General features: G+C 41.4%; 1 protein-coding gene across 1 annotated transcript in view; it reads right to left on the bottom strand.

Moving 5' to 3' along the window:
* Positions 1–4376: 4376 nt before the first annotated feature.
* Positions 4377–20654, bottom strand: part of LOC101900610 (uncharacterized) — a 90410-nt gene continuing 74132 nt past the window's right edge. The window contains exons 3-4 of the mRNA XM_011294980.3: positions 8261–8671; positions 4377–8191 (exon numbers count right to left, since the gene is read on the bottom strand). Coding sequence (XP_011293282.1) covers positions 4886–8191; positions 8261–8671 — 3717 coding nt within the window. The 3' untranslated portion in view covers positions 4377–4885. The remainder of the gene's footprint in view (positions 8192–8260; positions 8672–20654) is intronic.

Raw genomic sequence — 20654 nt, 5'->3', positions numbered from 1 at the left:
AAGCTTCTGCTTCACGGTTTGAAGCCTAAAGCTGTGAGTACATAAGCAGCTTGGCATCATAGATAGGCATATTAATGTCAAATTATTAGGAAAAATGACGGCAGGATTCGAGTACGGCTCTGGCATATCTTTATGAAAATATGCCAGGCGAAGATTTCAAGCTGTTCATGTACTCACACCGTAAAACAGAGTCAACGTTTAGGCTGGAAATACATAAAGCGTATATTTGGCTGGCTTAAGTCATCGCCTGGCTTCTTCGTAAATGAACAAAGGAGTTTTAGGTTGACCTAGTTCGATTTTGGCCCTAGGCTCCTTTGTTCATTTCCGAAGAAGCCAGCCGATGACTTAAGCCAGCCAAATAAGCGCTTTATGTATTCCCAGCTTTACATCATTGATTTGCTCATAGTTGTTGTCGAGAGGCGAGGGGACCTCACATTGTTGACCGATATTGCCTTTAAGAGCTGAAAGAGTCTAAGGCTTCTAGACATAGCCCCGCGACTTCAAAAGCTGATTGCAGTCATGTTTTTGTAAGGCTTCCGTCTGTTTCATTTTCTTGCAAATGAGAATATAACTTCTTTTCTCTCTCAGTCTGACCTAATAATTCGCCAAAAGGCAACGGCAGTTTTTGCATCTTAAATCTGCTCTTTAAGTATGTTGCTATGCGTTGAAGTTTAAGGTGTAACAATTGTCATGGATTAAATATAACAAATCACAATAGAGTTTAATGAATGAAGCCACTGTAGTCAAAAATCAATGAAATATTTTATAATTAATTAAAATCGTAAATAAATTTATGAATTAAATTAAAAAATTAAGTAAATACAAAATTAATCAATTTCGATGATTTTTTAAACCTTACCATTTAATGTTATATATCAATATATTAGTACTTATGAACTAAAAAAATGTTTATTTTTAATACTAGAAAAATTTTCAATTTTGCAATTCCTTTTAAACCTTTTTTGTGTGTTTTTTTTGTTAAATTTTGTTTTTAATTTATCTTATATAGACTAATATTACTACAAATATTATTGATAATATTTGGTAAAAATGTTTTTTTGTTTATTTTTGTTCATTTGATGAAGTTTAAGGCCAGCCTAATAAATTTAATATTTCAACTGACCTGATCTTCTTGCATGTACCTTGTCACGAAACAAATTATAACGAAATATTAAGACATCCATCTCTTTTGTGAGGCTTTCAAAAAAATTTAATTTCTTTTTTGCCACAGGATAGTAAATTCATAATTTAATATTTATTAATGATTTTTTTACTTAACGTTTTTTCTCATTTTCATGTTTTTTTAATTTTTAAATCCAATTGTAGTAGATCAAAGAGTATATTTTGTTTTGTTTAATATGGGGGAATTAAATTTCAATATCTTATGTTTGTTTCTAGGATTGCCAACATTTGATATTATGTTATTGTTGGTTCCCATGGTAGGCGCGAATTAATTTAAAAATGTAGTATCTTTTATATATATTTATTTTATAATTAATTATTTTTATTATTTTTTTTTTTTGGTTTTATAAAGTCTTTATAATAATGTTAAGTTGTTCATTACCTGTAGTTTAAAGAGAGCGAGAACTATGATTTTTATGTTGGCAAATAATAAATTTTATTAAATATATATTTACATTTTGGGGGAAATTTTGGCAATTTGGACTCTAGGTTAAGGTTCTGATACTGGAAAATCATATGATCATTGGAAAATATTCTTTCGTTTCACAAACCAAAGAATTTCATCAAGAATTACCCACTGAGATCGTTGAGTTATCATACACACGTGAATGCTTTGTTGCCATGCGTTGAAATGTAAGGTACACCCATTATAATGGATAAAAAATGACAAATCACAATATTGATTAATAAATGAAGCAAATTCAGACAAAAATCAGTAATAAATTAATTTCAATCGTGAAAAGGAATGAATAAATTAAAAATAAATAAAAAATGTTTACTAAATAATAAATCTCAACACATTTGGACACACTTTTACCTCATCTCTAATACATCTCAATAAGGGTTTCCATAGAAAACCCTTCAGCTGAATGGTTTGCTGCCATACGTTAAAATGTAAGGTACACCCTTTGTCATGTATAAAAATGACAAATCACAATAGTGGCCAATACATGAAGCCACTGCAGGCAATTCAGCTTGGCTGAATGAACGTTTCTATAGGAAAACTTCAATTCAGCCTGGCTGAGTGAGGTTGTCTTTAGGAAAACTCCAAATCAGCCTGGCTGAGTGGAGTTTGCTTTAGGAAAACTCAAATTCAGCCTGGCTGAGTGAGGTTTTCTTTAGGAAAACTTCAATTCAGCCTGGCTGAGTGAGGCTTTCTTTAGGAAAACTTCAGTTCAGCCTGGCTGAGTGAGGTTTTCTTCGGGAAAACTTCAGTTCAGCATGACTGAGTGAGGTTTTCTTCAGGAAAACTTCAGTTCAGCCTGGCTGAGTAAGGTTTTCTTTAGGAAAACTTCAATTCAGTCCGGGTGAGTGAAGGATTTCTTTAGGAAAACTTCAATTCAGCCTGGCTGAGTGAGGTTTTCTTTAGGAAAACTTCAATTCAGCCTGGCTGAGTGAGGTTTTCTTTAGGAAAACTTCAATTCAGCCTGGCTGAGTGAGGTTTTCTTTAGGAAAACTTCAATTCAGCCTGGCTGAGTGAGGTTTTCTTTAGGAAAACTTCAATTCAGCCTGGCTGAGTGAGGTTTTCTTTAGGAAAACTTCAATTCAGCCTGGCTGAGCGAGGTTTTCTTTAGGAAAACTTCAATTCAGCCTGGCTGAGTGAGGTTTTCTTTTGGAAAACTTCAATTCAGCCTGGCTGAGTGAGGTTTTCTTTAGGAAAACTTCAATTCAGCCTGGCTGAGTGAGGTTTTCTTTAGGAAAACTTCAATTCAGCCTGGCTGAGTGAGGTTTTCTTTAGGAAAACTTCAATTCAGCCTGGCTGAGTGGAGGTTTCCTTTAGGAAAACTTCAATTCAGCCTGGCTGAGTGGAGGTTTCCTTTAGGAAAACTTCAATTCAGCCTGGCTGAGTAGAGGTTTCCTTTAGGAAAACTTCAATTCAGCCTGGCTGAGTGGAGGTTTCCTTTAGGAAAACTTCAATTCAGCCTGGCTGAGTGGAGGTTTCCTTTAGGACAACTTCAATTCAGCCTGGCTGAGTGGAGGTTTCCTTTAGGACAACTTCAATTCAGCCTGGCTGAGTGGAGGTTTCCTTTAGGACAACTTCAATTCAGCCTGGCTGAGTGGAGGTTTCCTTTAGGAAAACTTCAATTCAGCCTGGCTGAGTGGAGGTTTCCTTTAGGAAAACTTCAATTCAGCCTGGCTGAGTGGAGGTTTCCTTTAGGAAAACTTCAATTCAGCCTGGCTGAGTGGAGGTTTCCTTTAGGAAAACTTCAATTCAGCCTGGCTGAGTGGAGGTTTCCTTTAGGAAAACTTCAATTCAGCCTGGCTGAGTGGAGGTTTCCTTTAGGAAAACTTCAATTCAGCCTGGCTGAGTGGAGGTTTCCTTTAGGAAAACTTCAATTCAGCCTGGCTGAGTGGAGGTTTCCTTTAGGAAAACTTCAATTCAGCCTGGCTGAGTGGAGGTTTCCTTTAGGAAAACTTCAATTCAGCCTGGCTGAGTGGAGGTTTCCTTTAGGAAAACTTCAATTCAGCCTGGCTGAGTGGAGGTTTCCTTTAGGAAAACTTCAATTCAGCCTGGCTGAGTGGAGGTTTCCTTTAGGAAAACTTCAATTCAGCCTGGCTGAGTGGAGGTTTCCTTTAGGAAAACTTCAATTCAGCCTGGCTGAGTGGAGGTTTCCTTTAGGAAAACTTCAATTCAGCCTGGCTGAGTGGAGGTTTCCTTTAGGAAAACTTCAATTCAGCCTGGCTGAGTGGAGGTTTCCTTTAGGAAAACTTCAATTCAGCCTGGCTGAGTGGAGGTTTCCTTTAGGAAAACTTCAATTCAGCCTGGCTGAGTGGAGGTTTCCTTTAGGAAAACTTCAATTCAGCCTGGCTGAGTGGAGGTTTCCTTTAGGAAAACTTCAATTCAGCCTGGCTGAGTGAGGTTTTCTTAAGGACAACTTCAATTCAGCCTGGCTGAGTGAGGTTTTCTTTAGGACAACTTCAATTCAGCCTGGCTGAGTGAGGTTTTCTTTAGGACAACTTCAATTCAGCCTGGCTGAGTGGAGGTTTCCTTTAGGAAAACTTCAATTCAGCCTGGCTGAGTGGAGGTTTCCTTTAGGAAAACTTCAATTCAGCCTGGCTGAGTGGAGTTTTCCTTTAGGAAAACTTCAATTCAGCCTGGCTGAGTGGAGGTTTCCTTTAGGAAAACTTCAATTCAGCCTGGCTGAGTGGAGGTTTCCTTTAGGAAAACTTCAATTCAGCCTGGCTGAGTGGAGGTTTCCTTTAGGAAAACTTCAATTCAGCCTGGCTGAGTGGAGGTTTCCTTTAGGAAAACTTCAATTCAGCCTGGCTGAGTGGAGGTTTCCTTTAGGAAAACTTCAATTCAGCCTGGCTGAATGAAGGATTTCTTTGGGAAACCCTCAATCCAGCCTGGCTGAGTGAAGGTTTTCTTAGGTAAAACTTCAATTCAGATCATTTTTTAGGAATGCTCAGCTGAATCTAATTTTAATTTCAGAAATTTTCCAAAAGTTTTGTTTCATTTTCGTACAAATTTTGCCAAAATTTTCCCCGATCCTTAACTACCTACGTATATGTAATAAATAAATAAAATTTTGAGCTTATTGGGGGGTTTGTATACATATCGGAATCAACATCAAGACATTGATTTTCTTACAAAAATTCTTTTTTTTTTCTAATCTTCTATTTTTTGTATTTTTTGTTTCAAATCCACACACTATCTATGCTTTGTCCTCCTATCTAATTAGTACTCTATCCAGCCAACCACTCAAATTGTCCACACTTGCACTTTTTCGGCAACCACACACCAACTGGCCCGCTCATAGTACGACGAGACAATGTGCAGACTGGCCACATGATGATTGATCAGAGCATCAAGTTCACCCTCACGAAAGACGTGATAGTAGCGATGGTGTGTAGTGGCGCCACCTTGTGAGGGGCTGTCAAGTGATGTGGTCGAACTGTTGGAATGTTCCCACGATTCGGTCGATTGATTGCGATTTTGCAGTGTCGTCTCTTCGCCGGAACTCTTTTTCGTCTCATCCTCGCGGTCTTCGAGCGAATCACATTTGAGGGTTGTGTCTTTGGTCTTCGTTGAGGAACGATCGTTGTCTTGGCTCGGTTCATCTTCATCCTCTTCGTCTTCTTCGGGTATGACATCGTGTTCGATTTCTTCTTCCACCTCGTTGTCTTCCTCCTCGTCCTTGAAGGAGGAATCTTCGTCTTGCAGCAAATACGTGGTCTCGGGATGTAAATTATTGTTGTGTAGATGGCGCTTGTAGTTCAGCTTGGAGATTTTACAGTTTTCGTAAAGCTGTAGCGAATAGCTACGTTCGTGTTCCTCCTCATCTTCTTCTTCGTCCTCTTCGTGTATGGTAAAGCTGCGCGTCTGCGAGGATAGCGAAGATGTGGAAGAGGAATTGGGTGATTGATTCAGGCTGGGCTGGGTGGAAAGATTGGCCAACATCAGACGCCGTTCTCTCAACTCATCCCTTAAGGCAGTCAAATCCTTGTCGCCATTACGTTTCCTGTTGGGCGCCAGGGGAGCAAATGGATCATCGTAAAATTCTTCATTGACATTTTCCAGGCTACGACTTTTTGTCTCTCGACTTTGGGTTTTCTCCTCCAGCTCACGCATTAACTGAGCACTAAGTTTTTCCGCAAATTCAGCACAATCCTCGGGAGGATTGCTTTGCTGGCCACCGTATTTGGTGGGCACAATATCTCCGGCATCTTCGTTGACAATGATATCGGAATCGGCAGGAATGGGAGACTTCTTATCAGCTTGAGCATTTGTTTCGTTTGATTTTTCCTTCTCCTCCAGAGGACTTGAGTCTTTGGCCTGATCGAGACTGGGAGCCGTGGTCAGGGCATTTGATCTGGGAGCACTAATGACACTATCCACGGAATCGGGTGAGGAAGGTTCACTGGAATCACTGTCCAAATCATCTGTGGCCGGATTGAAAAGTTCCAAGGACATTAGCTTGGGTATGGTGGCAATGGCTGCGCCTCCAGACGCCGTTGTGGTCCTTCGGACAATGGGATAATTTTGCCGGCTAATTTGCAAGGATTGCTGTTTACGAAACTTGGGTATGGGTGGCAGATTTTGTATGGTTTGCCGGGTAATCTTGGGTTCCAGTAGGGTTTTCTTGGGCAAAATGTCTTTTTCGAAAGGATCCCTAAGTGGTTCGGTTTTCCTGATTTCCGTTTTCAAGTTTTGTTGTTGTTGCTGCTGCTGTTGTTGTAGCATATCCTTGGTTTCCTGTTGCCGTATGTGGGCCTCATCAAAGTTAAAGCGGGTCTTGTTAAAACCATTTACCATGGGTTTCTCTTGGGCGCCATTTGTAACCTCCTCCGTTATGGTCGTTTTTACGGCTGACTGGGGTGGTGTAAACATGGCCATGGCCGCCACCACGGCTGGCACCGTTTGAGGCGGCGAGGTTACCTGGGTCTGGGCAGCGGCCGGTGAGTGGGCAGGTGTGGGTGGACAGGGCATAATTAGCGGTGAGGTTGGCACTGATGATATACGATGACCATTTATGTCCAGCTTACAACATTGGGCGCCACCGCCCAACGTGGACGAGGAAACACAACGACTCTGACAACAGGTCTTGTGTACGTAGCACCCGCCACTTCCGCCACCATTGCTCGACGAGGAGTTACTCGAACTGGAATTGGAATTTTGATGTTGTTTTTGATAGTTCAGCTGTTGCTGATGTTGCTCCGGCTTGGGTATGAAGATGACGGAGGCAAAACTATCTTCAGACTCTATACTGGTATCCGATTGTAGGCTACTATCCTTGGACGAGTCAGAACCAGATTCTCGGGAATGGCGTCGTGCCTTTTCCTCACCACTCTCAGCATTGCATTGGCTACAGCCCTGGTGATAGGTCTGGCAATAGCATGCGGTGGCGGCACATTCCAAACTCTTGCAAATGGTTACCGGTCCGGCAAATTTATTGGTCGTTGGAGCGGTATTCTGGCGATGTAGTAGATGATGTAAATGGGTTTGAAAATTACTAACTAAGGGAGAGTTCTGTTGTTGTTGCTGCTGCTGTTGCTGGTAGTGTTGTTGATGGTGGTGGTGATGATGATGTTCATGGGTACACATGGCCGCCTTGGAGGCCTTTACCGTGCTGGGACAGGGTCCATTGCCGGCGGGCGACTTCTCTTCATTGCCGGTCGTCTTGAGGTTTTGCATGATTTTTGTAATACCCGTTTTGGTTACCCTCTCCAGGCTGCCCGTGGAACTTTTAATTTTACTTGTGAATCCCTCACGTATGACCTGCAGCCTCTTCGAGAAGAGAGCGGAACGACATAGGAATGCCTCATTCAGGGACATTTGTTTTTGTATCCGCTTTCGAACCCTTTCCTTTTCTCTTATCCGATTGCCGGCCATCAGCTCTTCATTTAGGGAACTTTGTTTTCTCATCTGACGTGTGGTCAGGTGGCTGGAATCGGTGCGATTCGGCATCGTTTTCCCAGAGGCATAGAGCGTACTGGTCACACCATTTGTCGCCACATTGTATTGGCTCAACATATGGAAAGGGGTATCTGGCAGTTGATAATCTTCATCGCATAGCGACTGCTTTTGTTTGATAAGTTTAGGACGGCGACTGAGATTCGATGAGGTTAGCAGATTAGAGTTGGGTGAAGTACTCGAGTGATTGATGGGAGAATGGCCATTCGAATGACTGCTGGAGTTGGGAGAACCTGAGGCGCCACCGGCCCCAGCTGCTGATGGCGTAGCTCCATAATGCGGAGCATCGAGGAATTGCAGATTTTTACTACCATTCTCAACGACGACACCGGGGACCAAAGGACCACCCAGACTCGGGACACTTGAACGTGAGCGTACAATTTGTCGTGGTGGTGGATTGAGTATACTACCCAGACTGCGTGACTTAAGACCCGCCGATAGTGGTGGATCTGTGAAATCTTCGAAATCTTCCAGGCGTCTAAGTTCGATGGGCAAATCTTTGGCATCTTCATAGTCCATGCTGCTGTCGTTCTTGGTGTCCTTGGATGTCCAGGATTCCAAGAACCAGGCATGTTTACGGCCGCCGGCTAGTTTCTGTAAAAAAAGCAGCCAAACAAAAAATTTAATATTTCCTCCATGGCTTCCAAAACTCTTCCCACTTACCTGTATGGCCCGCCTCACAAAACTATAACACGATTCACCCGGTGAGGATGACGACAAACTTGAGCTATCACCATCCCCCGCCGAACGACTGGAATTGGTGGAATCCTCTGTATAGGCATGATAGGGTGGCAAGAAATCTTCATCATCCTCCTCATCGGAATAGTTAAAGTTACGATTCTTGGGTGGCTGCCATGGTATTAGAACATCCTGCGACTCGAAACGACGATGCCGTTGCTCCAATGCCCACACAGTTATCACAACCCGTCCACCAATTCGTAGGATTCTTGCCAATTCTCGCAGCGCATTTACCCGACGCTCTGTTGTGGCAAAATGGTGAACTACAGCAATTGAGAGCACGGCATCGAAAGACTCATCACGAAATGGCAATTCGAGATTATCGCAGAGAGCAACCTGGAAAGAGAGAGAGAGAGAAATGAGTTAGACTAGGAATTGAATTGAGAAAATCGAAATTATTGGCCCGCTCCAGTATCCGCTCAAAAAATCTCAGCGAGCCTATGAGACAAGGTCTGGTTACACAAGTTGATGAGCGACGGTCATAAGTTCTATATTGTCTAGCAAAGACGAAGAGCAGTGTTACTCTGGAAGATTGGCCCATAAGAAACAGAATCTTCAAATAACAAGAGTATAAACTAGATAAGTCCTCGCTGTTCCTATGTAAGATGTCCAAAAAAAATATATGCCTGCGGTTGATCCCAAGCCGAGATGAGATCTCAGAGTCATTTTATTCAGAACATAGTAAGAATGTTGTTATGAAAGCCTAGCCTGTAAAATACGCACAGCCATCAAATGACAGCAGTATGAACTTGGATCTTTCAATTACTAGTTCTCGAGAACTTCCAGATCCTCTTTGCCGGAGACTACATTAGGAATAATAGATGTCTGAAACTCAGCCCTGCGTGTAGTATAGGTTCGCACGCTGCATCTCTTTAATTGCCCTGCAAAATCTACCCCACTCATTCCTAAAGATCTTATGGTGACTGGTCTTATGGTGTTGCAGTATCTTTCGAAATCACCTTTTCAACTGATAGGCTTGGCAGAGCCAAATTTACGGATTAAGTAACAGGCTTGGATTTCATCTTCATCCTCCCAGCCCTTTTAGTGATCTACCTTTTCATAGATTTAACCCCAGCCTTCAGCCTTCCCTTGTTTTGGGGGTGGTACCTCCGGCTCTGGCACTTCAGGGGTCTTTTTTTATGCTTCTTTGTTCCAATTTCTAGGGTCTAGCAGGCTTCGATTTCCTCTTCATTTTCACAGTCTTCTTAGTGATCTGCGGTTCCATAGATTTAACCTCAGCCTCGACTTCCTTTGTTCTTCTCGCAGTCTTTTTAGTGGTCTGCAGTTCCATAGATGTAACCTCAGTTTCTTTCTTCTCCTTAGTTGGTCCCTTCCAATTGATGGACTTGGCAGAGCCAATTTTGAAGGTTAAGTAGGCTTGGATTTCCTCTTCTACTTCACAGCCTTTTTATTGGTGCCCGTTTTAATAGATTTGACCTTAGCCTTGCCTTCACTTGTTTTGAAGTGTGGTACCTTCGGCTCTGGGACTTCAGATGCCTTTTTTTAAGCCATCTTTGTACCAGTCTCCTTCGTTACCACTTTTCCAACTGATGGCCTCGGTAGAGCCAATTTCAAGAGTTTAGCAGGCTTCGATTTCCTCTTTTTCCTCGCAGCCTTTTTAGTGGTCTGGGGTTCTATAGATTTAACCTCAGCATCGCCTTCCCATGTTTAGGAGGGCGGTACTCCGGCTTTGGCACTTCAGTAGCTTTTGTTTAAAGGCTTCTTTGTTCCAGTCTCCTTTGCTAACACTTTTCCAGAGTTTTCCTGCAGTCGTTGCCTTTTTTGAGGCCTCGACTGGATTCACCACTGTTCTGCATGTGGGGATCGTACTTATCGTGAGATCCCTTAGTGTTGTGTTAGGATACGTCCTCTCGAACTTCAGGTGCGTCCTAATAAGTTGCGGCTCCTTAGCAGTGAGCTTTGATGGATCTCCATCAATAGTTCGACTACTGTAGTTTACTGCTCGCCGATGTGCTTTTTTACCCCTCATCTCCCTAGGATTTGGCGCACTTGGTGTTGTCGGGAAAGCTCAGCGGCACTTTTTTCAATATTCCATGTCATTATCGCCGTAAAGGGCCATGGCCTCTGTATCATGGCAATGACTCGGTAAGTAAAGCTGATATTCGTTGAGGCTCTCATGTGTCAACGAAGCTCTGTTGGAATACAGTTGATACCCTGGCACCACCTTTCCAACTGATGGACCAATTTTAAAGGTTTTTTAGTAGGCTCGGATTTCCTTTTCTTCCTCGCAACCTTTTTATTGGTATGCGCTGCCATAGATATAACCTCAGCATCGCCTACCCGTTTTTTTTTGGAGGGAGGTACCTCCGGTTCTGGCACTCCAGAGGCCTCTTTTAAAGACTTCTTTGTTCCAGTCTCATTAGATACCACCTTTGCAGATAAGCAGGGATTTTCCGCAGTAGTCTTTTCTGGGACTTTTCTCCTTTGATACCACCTTTGCAGAGGTTTTCCGCAGTAGTCTTTTCTGGGACCTGGACTATTTTCACCACTGTTCTGCATGTGGGCACCGTGCTTATCGGGAGAGATCCCTTAGTGTTGCCTTAGGATTTGTCCTGCAGCAACTTAACAGTGAGCTTTGACGGTTCTCCGTCAACATATCGACTACGGTAGTTTACTGCTCGGCAATGTGACTTTTTATCCCTCATCTCCTTGGATTTGGCGCTCTTCAGGAGAGCTCAGCGGCACTTTTATCAATCCTCAATATGTCATTGTCGTCGCGAAGGATCATGACCTCCATACCAAGGCAATGAATTGGTAACTAAATCTGATGTTCGTTGAGGCGCCCAGGTATCAACGAAGCTCCGTTAGAAAACAGTTCGGAACACTGATGGATATGAGGTCACCAGCTTTAGGGGGGTCCTCTATATGTGGGAACCAGACCAGCAATTCGGCTATTTTAGGGGCTCCGAAACATAGCCTCATTAGTCTAAGGATCATTGGTACTTGGTTATTTGAGCCGAGACTCTCCCCCTCACCCGCTGTCTGTCCGCGACTGCTTATTCAATCCTTAGCTACTGAGTATATCTTCTGGGCTCTCCACTGTCCGAAACAACGATAGCAATCAGCTATGCCCCCCGAACACTTGGAAATTAGGGAATGACCGACAGCTTTGTTAAGAAATGAGAATTTACCTTAGTTGTAGTTCTACAAAAGGCCTAAATCAAGTGTGGATTTTATAAATATAATTTCTATGGAAGTTTTGAATTAAAATTCCAATTTTCGGACATTTTTGTTACATAACTTTTTTATACCCTCCACCATTATATGGTGTCTGTCTGTTCGTCTGTCTGTTGTAATCACGCTATCTTTCGAGCGATTTGAGATAGAAGGCTAAAATTTTGCACACATGTTTATTTTGCCAGTAGGCAGGTTAAGTTCGTAAATGGGTCATGTAGGCCCACATTTTCATATAGCCCCCATATAAGGGTACCTCCCGATATTCGGTATTTTGATGATTTTACCGACATTTTCCCCGGAATTGTATCAAATTTGATATTTGAAGTTCGAAATGGATACTACAGCCTAGGACAGAAAATTGTCTGTGCAGGTCCACGTCTTCGTATAGCCCCCATATAACGGTACATCCCGATATTCGGTATTTTGATGATTTTAGCGTCATTTTTCACCGGAGTAGTTTCAAATTACGTATTTGAAGTTCGTAATGGATGCCAGAAAAGTATCTATACAGGATCAGGTCTTCTCGTGTAGCTCCGATTTAACGGTACCTCCCTATAAACGGTATTTTGAAGATGCTACATTATACCCTTTTATAATATGGTAATGGCTTATAACGAACAATGCCTATATAGGTCCACGTCGTATAGACCCCAATATAACGGCTATATTCGGTATTTTTAAGATTTTGATAGAATTTTTAACGGATTTTATTTTTTGAAAATTTCCAATTTTTTTTCCAAATGGTGGAGGGCATTCAAAGTTCGGCCCGACCGTACTTACTGCTTTTTAACTTGTTATACCCTACACCACAAGGTGGTCAGGGTATTATGTCTTTGTGCATTTGTTTGTAACCGGCAAAAGGAAACGAGATAGACCCATAGTTCCTTTTGATGATCTGCATAGAATTACATTCTGAGTCGATTTATGCATGTCCGTCCGTCCGTCTGTCCATGTATTTTTGTAAACAAAGTACAGTTCGCATTTATTGCCCCATCTAGATGAAATTTTGCACAAATCATTTGTTTGGCCCAAGGACGAACCCTATTGAAATCTGAGATAATCGGTCAATAGTCCATATATAACTTCGTCCGATTTACTTTTAATTGTGCACCAAACGTCTAATATTTGTCCAAATGGGATGGAATTTGGCACTTACGACCGAATTGAGTCTAGAAGCTAGTATGTCAAATTTGGTGAAGATCGGTTCAGATATAGCTATAGCTCCCATATATAATGTTCATCCGATTTGTAACTTTTGTCCTCCGCAGCCGTAATATGCACTCTGTAACAACAATATTTGGGGAAATATATCAAATACAGCTCAGAATTACATTTGCTAAATTTTATCGAGATCGGTTCAGATTTGGATATAGCTTCCATATATAACTTCGTCCGATTTACCTTTTATTGTGCACTAAACGTCTAATATTTGCCCAAATGGGTTGGAATTTGGCACATACAACCGAATTGAGTCTAGAAGGTAGTATGTCAAATTTGGTGAAGATCGGTTCAGATATAGCTATAGCTCCCATATATACTGTTCATCCGATTTGTTATATTTGTTACCCACGGCCGTAATATGCACCCCGTAACAACGATATTCAGGGAAATATATCAAATACAGCTCAGGAATGTATTTGCCAAATTTTATCGAGATCGGTTCTGATTTGGATATAGCTCCCATATATATTTTCCGTTTTCAAATTAATTGTGCACCAAATGGGCAATAGAAGTCCGAATTTAAAGGATACAAATGCTTCGGCATATTTAGTCCTTTGAACTTTAAATTATAATTATAATCATAGCGTGTATGAATGACTTCTCCAATAAAAACTTTTAATTGTTTCGCGGAGCTCTACTAAATTAGCAAAGTGGTGTAGGGTATCATAAAGTCGGCCCCGCCCGACTTTAAGACTTTCTTTACTTGTTTTTTTAATTTTTTTATTTCATCTTCTTTATTTTCAATCTCCATGAAAAGCCCTTTTAAAAATGCATTAAGTATTAAATGAACATTTGTCATCCTCTCACATGTGTGTGTGTCTTATGTGCACATGTATGTGTGAGAATAACGAAACGGCAAAATTGTATGCCTTTTGTCATCGATATTCGTATCGTATTGAGATATCAATTTTCAATTGGCATTATTTGACAATTTGCCAAAAGTTTAATTAAAGTTCAAGCGTCAATTGAATTTCAACTATCACCCACATAAAATATAAAGAGTGAGAGAGAGAGAGAGGCATGCATACATACAGAAACACACATGTGTTGAATGGGTATGTGTTTAAAATACTCTCTTTCTCTCTCTAAGCCACTCAAGTCGTTTAAGATGCCCTTATAACCAAAAAAAAAAAAAAAAAAAAAAAAACTCACACACTAACCCATTCTCAACTGCCATCGATGATATTCTTTTTTTGCCATTTGATCCAAAAACTATTTCTTTTTCATTACAAAAATTGCAAAAACACGAAGAAGAAGATGAGCAACAACAACGACAAAATATAGCCTCAGAAGAGACTCAATAAACTGGCAACTGCATAAATTCTAAGCCGGAGGAAGAAAGAAAGTCGAGGAAAAAACCAGATGGTCTGTTGCTTGGTCACATACAGATATACACACATATGTATGTGTGCATAGCGAACATGAGGAAGTCCTTTGCAGCAATAGCAACAATGTTCGCATGCCTTAGAAATCTTGGGATTTCAATGCTGCACCAGAGACCATTACACTTTAGCCCGAAGCACAAAAAATGAGAACATTTTCAGTTGGAAAAAAGAAAAAAAAAAAAAAAAAAAAAAAGAAAAAAACAACTTTCCATTGCAACAAAGTGAAGAAAAAGTCTGCTGCTGTTTCTTCTCATTGCAAAGCAGGAAATGGTTGCCCTGCAGCCGAATATAGTTATATGGCCGTATGTCCCATACCCGTATGAGCCTTTAGGGATTTTGCCAAATAACATACCGGAAGGCAGATACTAATAACAACAACATGTGCATCCACTCACATTCGGCCTGTATGGAGTGAAAAAAGAACAGGTCGTGGCAACAACAGATCAGTATGAGTGATACAAAAACAAGCAACAACTGAGGAGAACAAAATTACAGAGGGCCAGTGTGAATATGGTATCAGTTTCAAACAGAGATACATTTACTCAACATTTGCATCCTTGGCCTAAGGGCATAGATGAAGAAGGAAAAAAATGCAGTTTTAACATTTATAGGAAGTTCACTCGCCCACATAAGAACGTGATATTTAAACTTAGATATGGCAGGAGCAAGTTGTGTAAAAAATGGTGTTTTATCTATGAATCTTATTTATTTAAACCTATTTTTATTGAGCTGATATAAGTTGAGTTCACATAATCGTTGATTTTTTGAAAGTGTTGTTTTTACGCAGGTAGGGTTGTGTTGGGACCTGGTATCGTTTCAAGTGCAAGTAATACCCGAAAAGATGAGAAGCATAACATTCAAAAGACTATCGCTTCCAAAATAAGGACCGGAGTGAAGGAAAAGGACGACAAAACACAGTGCCCAGTGACATTCAAGGACGGACTGCACGTACACAGTGGGGAAATCTTCGACATCATGGGTGAGATCGGTTCCATCCTTACGGATCTCTCCGAAGACATAATGAACAATATCACTCTCATCGACGACGAACTGAATGAGACCACCATTCCAGGCAAGTCAACGAACGGTAACCTTGAATTTGAGGGGGAATGTTGGAAGTTTAAACGAACTCCGATCCAGCGGGTTCTATGTCGGCAGTAGACGATAAATCGAAACATCTGAAGCAAAGAGCTGTTAATGTCAAGGAAATGAAAAGTCGAGCAATAAATCGACACCCATCACAACCAATGGCACTGACGCTAAGCAAGTTAGAGAACCGAAATTCGACAAGAATGCAAATTCGATAATTGGGATCCAACTTTGAATATCGAGAAGAAGATCACATATACGAAGATTAAGCTTGGGTTCGTTAGGGAGTACGAAAGAACTTACCCTCATGTACTCAAACGCGAGTTATTAGCGGAAATGATTATACTTCTTGAAAATAGGACTCCTAGCACCACAGCTCAGGGAGCTATGGTATTGCAGAGCACGAAATCGGATCCTAAAGCAAGGGCACATCCGGAAATTCATCGGAGTAAAACCGCTGCGTCGAAGTCTAAGCGGTTCTGAGTTGTCAAAAAACAGGAAGGTTGCATCTAATTCAGGATTAAATACGAAGCCTAAGGGTATGCCACACATCAGTTATTCTCTACGCTGTAAAGATGTCAAAACGAAAAGCCGGTTGAAAGACCATTATCTTCAAAATTATTCATGCATTGGCTCCGTCTTTAAAAAGAGTTCGGCGCGGAATGGCCTATTTCTACAAGTTAGGTGGAAACAGCGATTACATATCTCCAACCACGAGGTTTGAGATACTGGTTTCAAGCAGAGATGAATAGAACGGAGCCAACCTACCTTTAATCCGTCTGCCGACAAGTACAGACGAATCAAAGATGGAAGAAGGCATGGGAACCGGAGTCTTCTGTGAGTAACTAGGAATGCCCTACTTCTGTAAGTTGGATGAGTGCGATGGTGCTGAGTCCTGTTGGAATGTCGAAGGTCTGCGGCCAAAATGTTTGCATGCCCAAGGCTTTAATACACCCTCCAGAATATTTTCGCGATAATATTCGACATTTATTCTGATGCCACGGTCGATTAATACGAGCGGAGATCAGAGAGCGACACCATCACCATGGCCGGCGCTTGAGTTCTGGTGTCCAACTGAAGGTGCATATTTTCAGCTGACCTCTTTGGCAAGTAAACAGGACTATTTTCTTTGTTTGCAAACTGCTGGGTAACGAATATTTTCTCATCGGAGAAAACCAAAAGCCAAATTCGGCAGTTCACCAATTTCGGCCAAGCGAAGCAACTCTTTAGCTCTTTTGAATCTTTTTTTTGTTCTTTCTGTTGCGGTGTAAGTTCTTGCATTTTTTGGAATTTCAATGGCTTTACCCCGAGCTTATTTTTCAATATTTGCCGAATGGAATATTGCGATATGTTCAGCTCACGAGCCATTTTTCCGCCACTGCAACGCGGGTTTCGATCAAGTCGCTTCTTTACTTTTCGAATCATTTCTGCTTATTTTGCTGTTTTCTTCCGTCCACTTCTTTGACGTCGGGCTACGATACCAGTATCACGGTACGAGACACAAAAGATTTATTCACATTTAAATGCTGGAGTGCTCTAACGATAGCCACTTGCGGTTTTCCAGCCAAATATAAAGAAGTCACACTATCACGCTTAAATTCCATCACGAATAACATTTTTTCTGGAAAATTCTCACCAAAATGCTTTTGTACGCTTGTAAACAATATAATGAGCTGTCACTGGAATAATTTTAACAGTTGTCGGACGAGTGGGTTAGAAACGACAGCAGTCTGAAGTTGGTTGCAGTTTCATTTCATCTCACCCTATTATGGAGAATAAAACAACTGTACCTGGTGCCTATTTATGTAGATAGTCAACTGGTTCTTACAGCTATTGAACCATCTACAATCAACTCCGATGCAGTCGTGAGGTATAGAACGCACTGTAAAATCTGTACACTACTCTCCGGTTTTGCTGTGTGCCTCGTCATTGTAAAATTGAGGAAAATTAGAAAACCGATGAACTGGCAAGGATGGGCTGGCAGTCTAAATACCTTGAAGTCGCCAACTTTTTAAAACCTCCACTTTGTTATATTACCAGAGATTTAGAACAATCCTTCACAGAGAACGCCAAAGCCATAATTGATTTTTAAATATATTTTCCCAAAATCTTTCGGAAATATAAATTCAATAATTATCTACATCTCCATTAGAACGTCATCAAAAAAAATCCCTCTAAAACTTTCTCCTAGAAAAAAACCAAGCAAATAAACTTTGCTTACGCTTAAAAATCCACCCATATGCCATTAGCATCTGCTGCTGTAATTGTTTCCAAGAAATTGTGACATCCTCTAATTAGAGCTTAAAACTATTGCAAAAATCTAGAATAAAAGTTATCCTTAGGGAATGTTTTCATCTCGGGTTTATTTTAGTAGCAGCAGCAGCAGCAGAAGCATCACACAGAGACAAATAACTTAACAAACAACAACAACAGAGAAGCAAACAAATTTACACCCAGGTTGTTGTAAACAACAACAACTACAAAACATGAGCTACTGTATCTCCGGGATACAATTAAAAGAATAAGAATAAAACATCAGGAAGAGTTAGCAGCTAACTGAGTAGCTAATACAAAGAGTTAACAAACTAACTAACCGACTAACGAATCAGCGTTCAGGCTGCACAATGAATGTAAGAGGATACGTGTCATTTTGGAACAGTGGGGCGGTCAAAAATATTTAAAATCGGAATTGGACAAAGAGCGGATGGAGCTCAACGCCACGGAAACTGACACGGGAAAAATGGAAGGTGATATCAAGGTAGCCTTGATATTACACCAAAAATGGAAAGGAAGATGCCTTCATACCGTCACGAATTTGAGGGAGAATGGCAAGAATGCCCGTGTGCAGCCGAGGAAACTAAGGACGAATTACTGGCGGATAACCAGAAGGCGTAACGCAAGGCAAGGCTTTGAAGGCAGTAATCAGACAACTTACTGCTCAAAGTGAACACGACTTACATCTGAAACCGAAGGTGGCGGGTTGGTTGATACTTGAGAAGAAACGGAGGGTTTGGATTCTTCGGAGATGACCCATAGATCAGATGAAACAGAGCGTGATGAGTATGCTGCAAAAATAGCAGAAAATAACAGAAAAGGAGAAAGAGTTGGAGTAGAAGATCCCATTACTGAAGTTGAAGTACTTGGGGAAGAAAAACAAATCAAGTCCCGAAGACATGAAAAGACAGCTCTCAATCAATGAAGAATCGAGCGGATGGAGCAGCCGAAGCAGATATAGAAAAAAATGAAAGGTGAAATCAAATCAAAAATGGAAAGATGCCTTCAAACTGTCACGAATTTGAAGGAGAAAGTCAGGAATGTCCGTGTGTAGACGAGGATACTAAGGACGAATTACTAGCTAGTAACCAGGAGACAGAACGCAAGGACTAGGCTTTGAAGGTGGTAATAAGACAACTAACTGATTAGTTATCCAGATCAAAAAGTGAGCTCAACTTGCAGCTGAAACCGAAGGAGACGGATTGGCTGCAAAAATAGAAGCTAGAGAAAAACCGGAAGGTTTGGGTTCTTCGGAGCTGACCGATAGATCAGCTGAAACAGAGCGTAATGAGTTCGCTGCAAGAATAGCAGAAAGTATCAGCCAAGGCGAAAGATTTGGAGTGGAAGATCCCATCCCAAGTTGAAGTACCTAGGAAAGAAAAACAAATCAAGTCCCGAAGACTTGAAAGCACAGCTCACAATGAAGATGAAGAATCGAAGTGGAAACAATAGCAAGATATCCTGACTACGTGGAAACGGAACACAACGGATATCAAGGATTTCTCTAGCTCAAAGTAAGCACGACTAGCAGCTGAAACCGAGCGTGACGGGTTGGCTGGAGTAAAAGACCCCATTACTGAAGTTGGAGTACTTGGGGAAGAACAAGAATCAAATCCTGGAGTGTCAAAAGAAGCAAAATGTCATGTCGAAACGGAAAAGGACAGAAGTCAAAAAGGACCTTTACGCCAAAGAGATGACGAAAAAGGATGACCATCTACGACACTGCAGTACTGAATTTGGAGTACTTGGGGAAGAACAAGAATCAAATCCTGGAGACTCGAATGGGCAAGTATCAACCCTTGAAGAATCCAAATACCAAAAGAAATAAAATCTCATCTCTAAACGGAAAAGGATAGAAGTCAAGGATGACCTATATGGCAAAGAGATAAAGACGCAGAAGGATGGCCATCTACGACACTGCAGTAATTAGATGCTCAAGGAAGAACAAGTTGCCGGGAAGATGATAATGACTAGTGCAAGTGGTGCAGCTAGAAAAAGGCAGGCTAGAGTGACAGGAAATTATGAGCGTTTGCAATGCTGGAACGATAAGCTCTCCAAGGTATGTAAGATGGCGCTGCCAGTGAAATATCACACCATCGACTGTAGAAAGGAGGACCTGTAAGTCAAGGAGAGGGAGACGAAAAAGGATGGCCATCTACGGCACTGCAGTAATAAGATAGGCAAGGTAGAACAACTTGTCAGGAAGATAAAGATGCGTAGTGGCGAAAGAGTTGGAGTAGAAGACACAATTACTGAAGTTGAAGTACTTGTGGAAGAAAAAGAGTCAAATCGTGGGCCAGGTATCAACCACTAAAGAATCCAAGTGCCAAAAGAAGCAAAATTTCATGTCGAAACGGAAAGGACTGATGTCAAGGATGAACTGTACGCCAAAGAGATAAAGATGAAAAAGGATGGTCATCTACGACTCTGGAGTAATAAGATGCTCAAGGAAGCACAAGTTGTCAGGATGCCTAGTGGAAGTGGTGCAGCTAGAAAAAGGCAGGCTAGAGTGACAGGAAATTATGAGCGCTTGCAACTCTGAAACAATAAGCTCTCCAAGGCATGTAAGATGGCACTGCCAGAGTAGATGGACAGAAAGAAAGGAGACGACATATCAAAGGAAGACGTCGCGGGCCAAACGATTATTGTGAACGGTGAGCGCTTCAAAGCAATGATCAGCGACTTCTTTTTGTCACAACTTGATGAGTTGGGTTTGGAAAACATGTGGTTCCAACAGGACAATGCAACTGCACATATGCAGAAGGATGCATAATCTCCCGTTTTGGCGATTTGCACTGACTACCAAGATCGCCTGATTTGACCGCTTCAGACTTTATTTTAGTGTGGCTTTTTGAAGTCGCGGGTTTATGTCAACAAGCCTCTGCCTTTTTCAGCTCTTAAAACCAATATCCGTCAAGATTGTGAGGACTTATCGCCGGAAGTTTTGGCCAAAATGACTGGCATTGCAAGAGACCTTAATAAGTACTCAAGCACTACAGAATATTCAAGGTTAATAAGTACTCAAGCACTACAAGGATCTAGGATATGGTTGCAAGAGACCCTAATAAGTACTCAAGCACTACAGGATATTCAAGGATACGGTTGCAAGATACCTTAATAAGTACTCAAGAACTACAAGGATCTAGTATATG

Source organism: Musca domestica, unplaced genomic scaffold, assembly GCF_030504385.1.
Source record: "Musca domestica strain aabys unplaced genomic scaffold, Musca_domestica.polishedcontigs.V.1.1 76, whole genome shotgun sequence".
Lineage (NCBI taxonomy): Eukaryota > Metazoa > Arthropoda > Insecta > Diptera > Muscidae > Musca > Musca domestica.
This window is presented reverse-complemented; position numbering and strand designations above follow the sequence as displayed.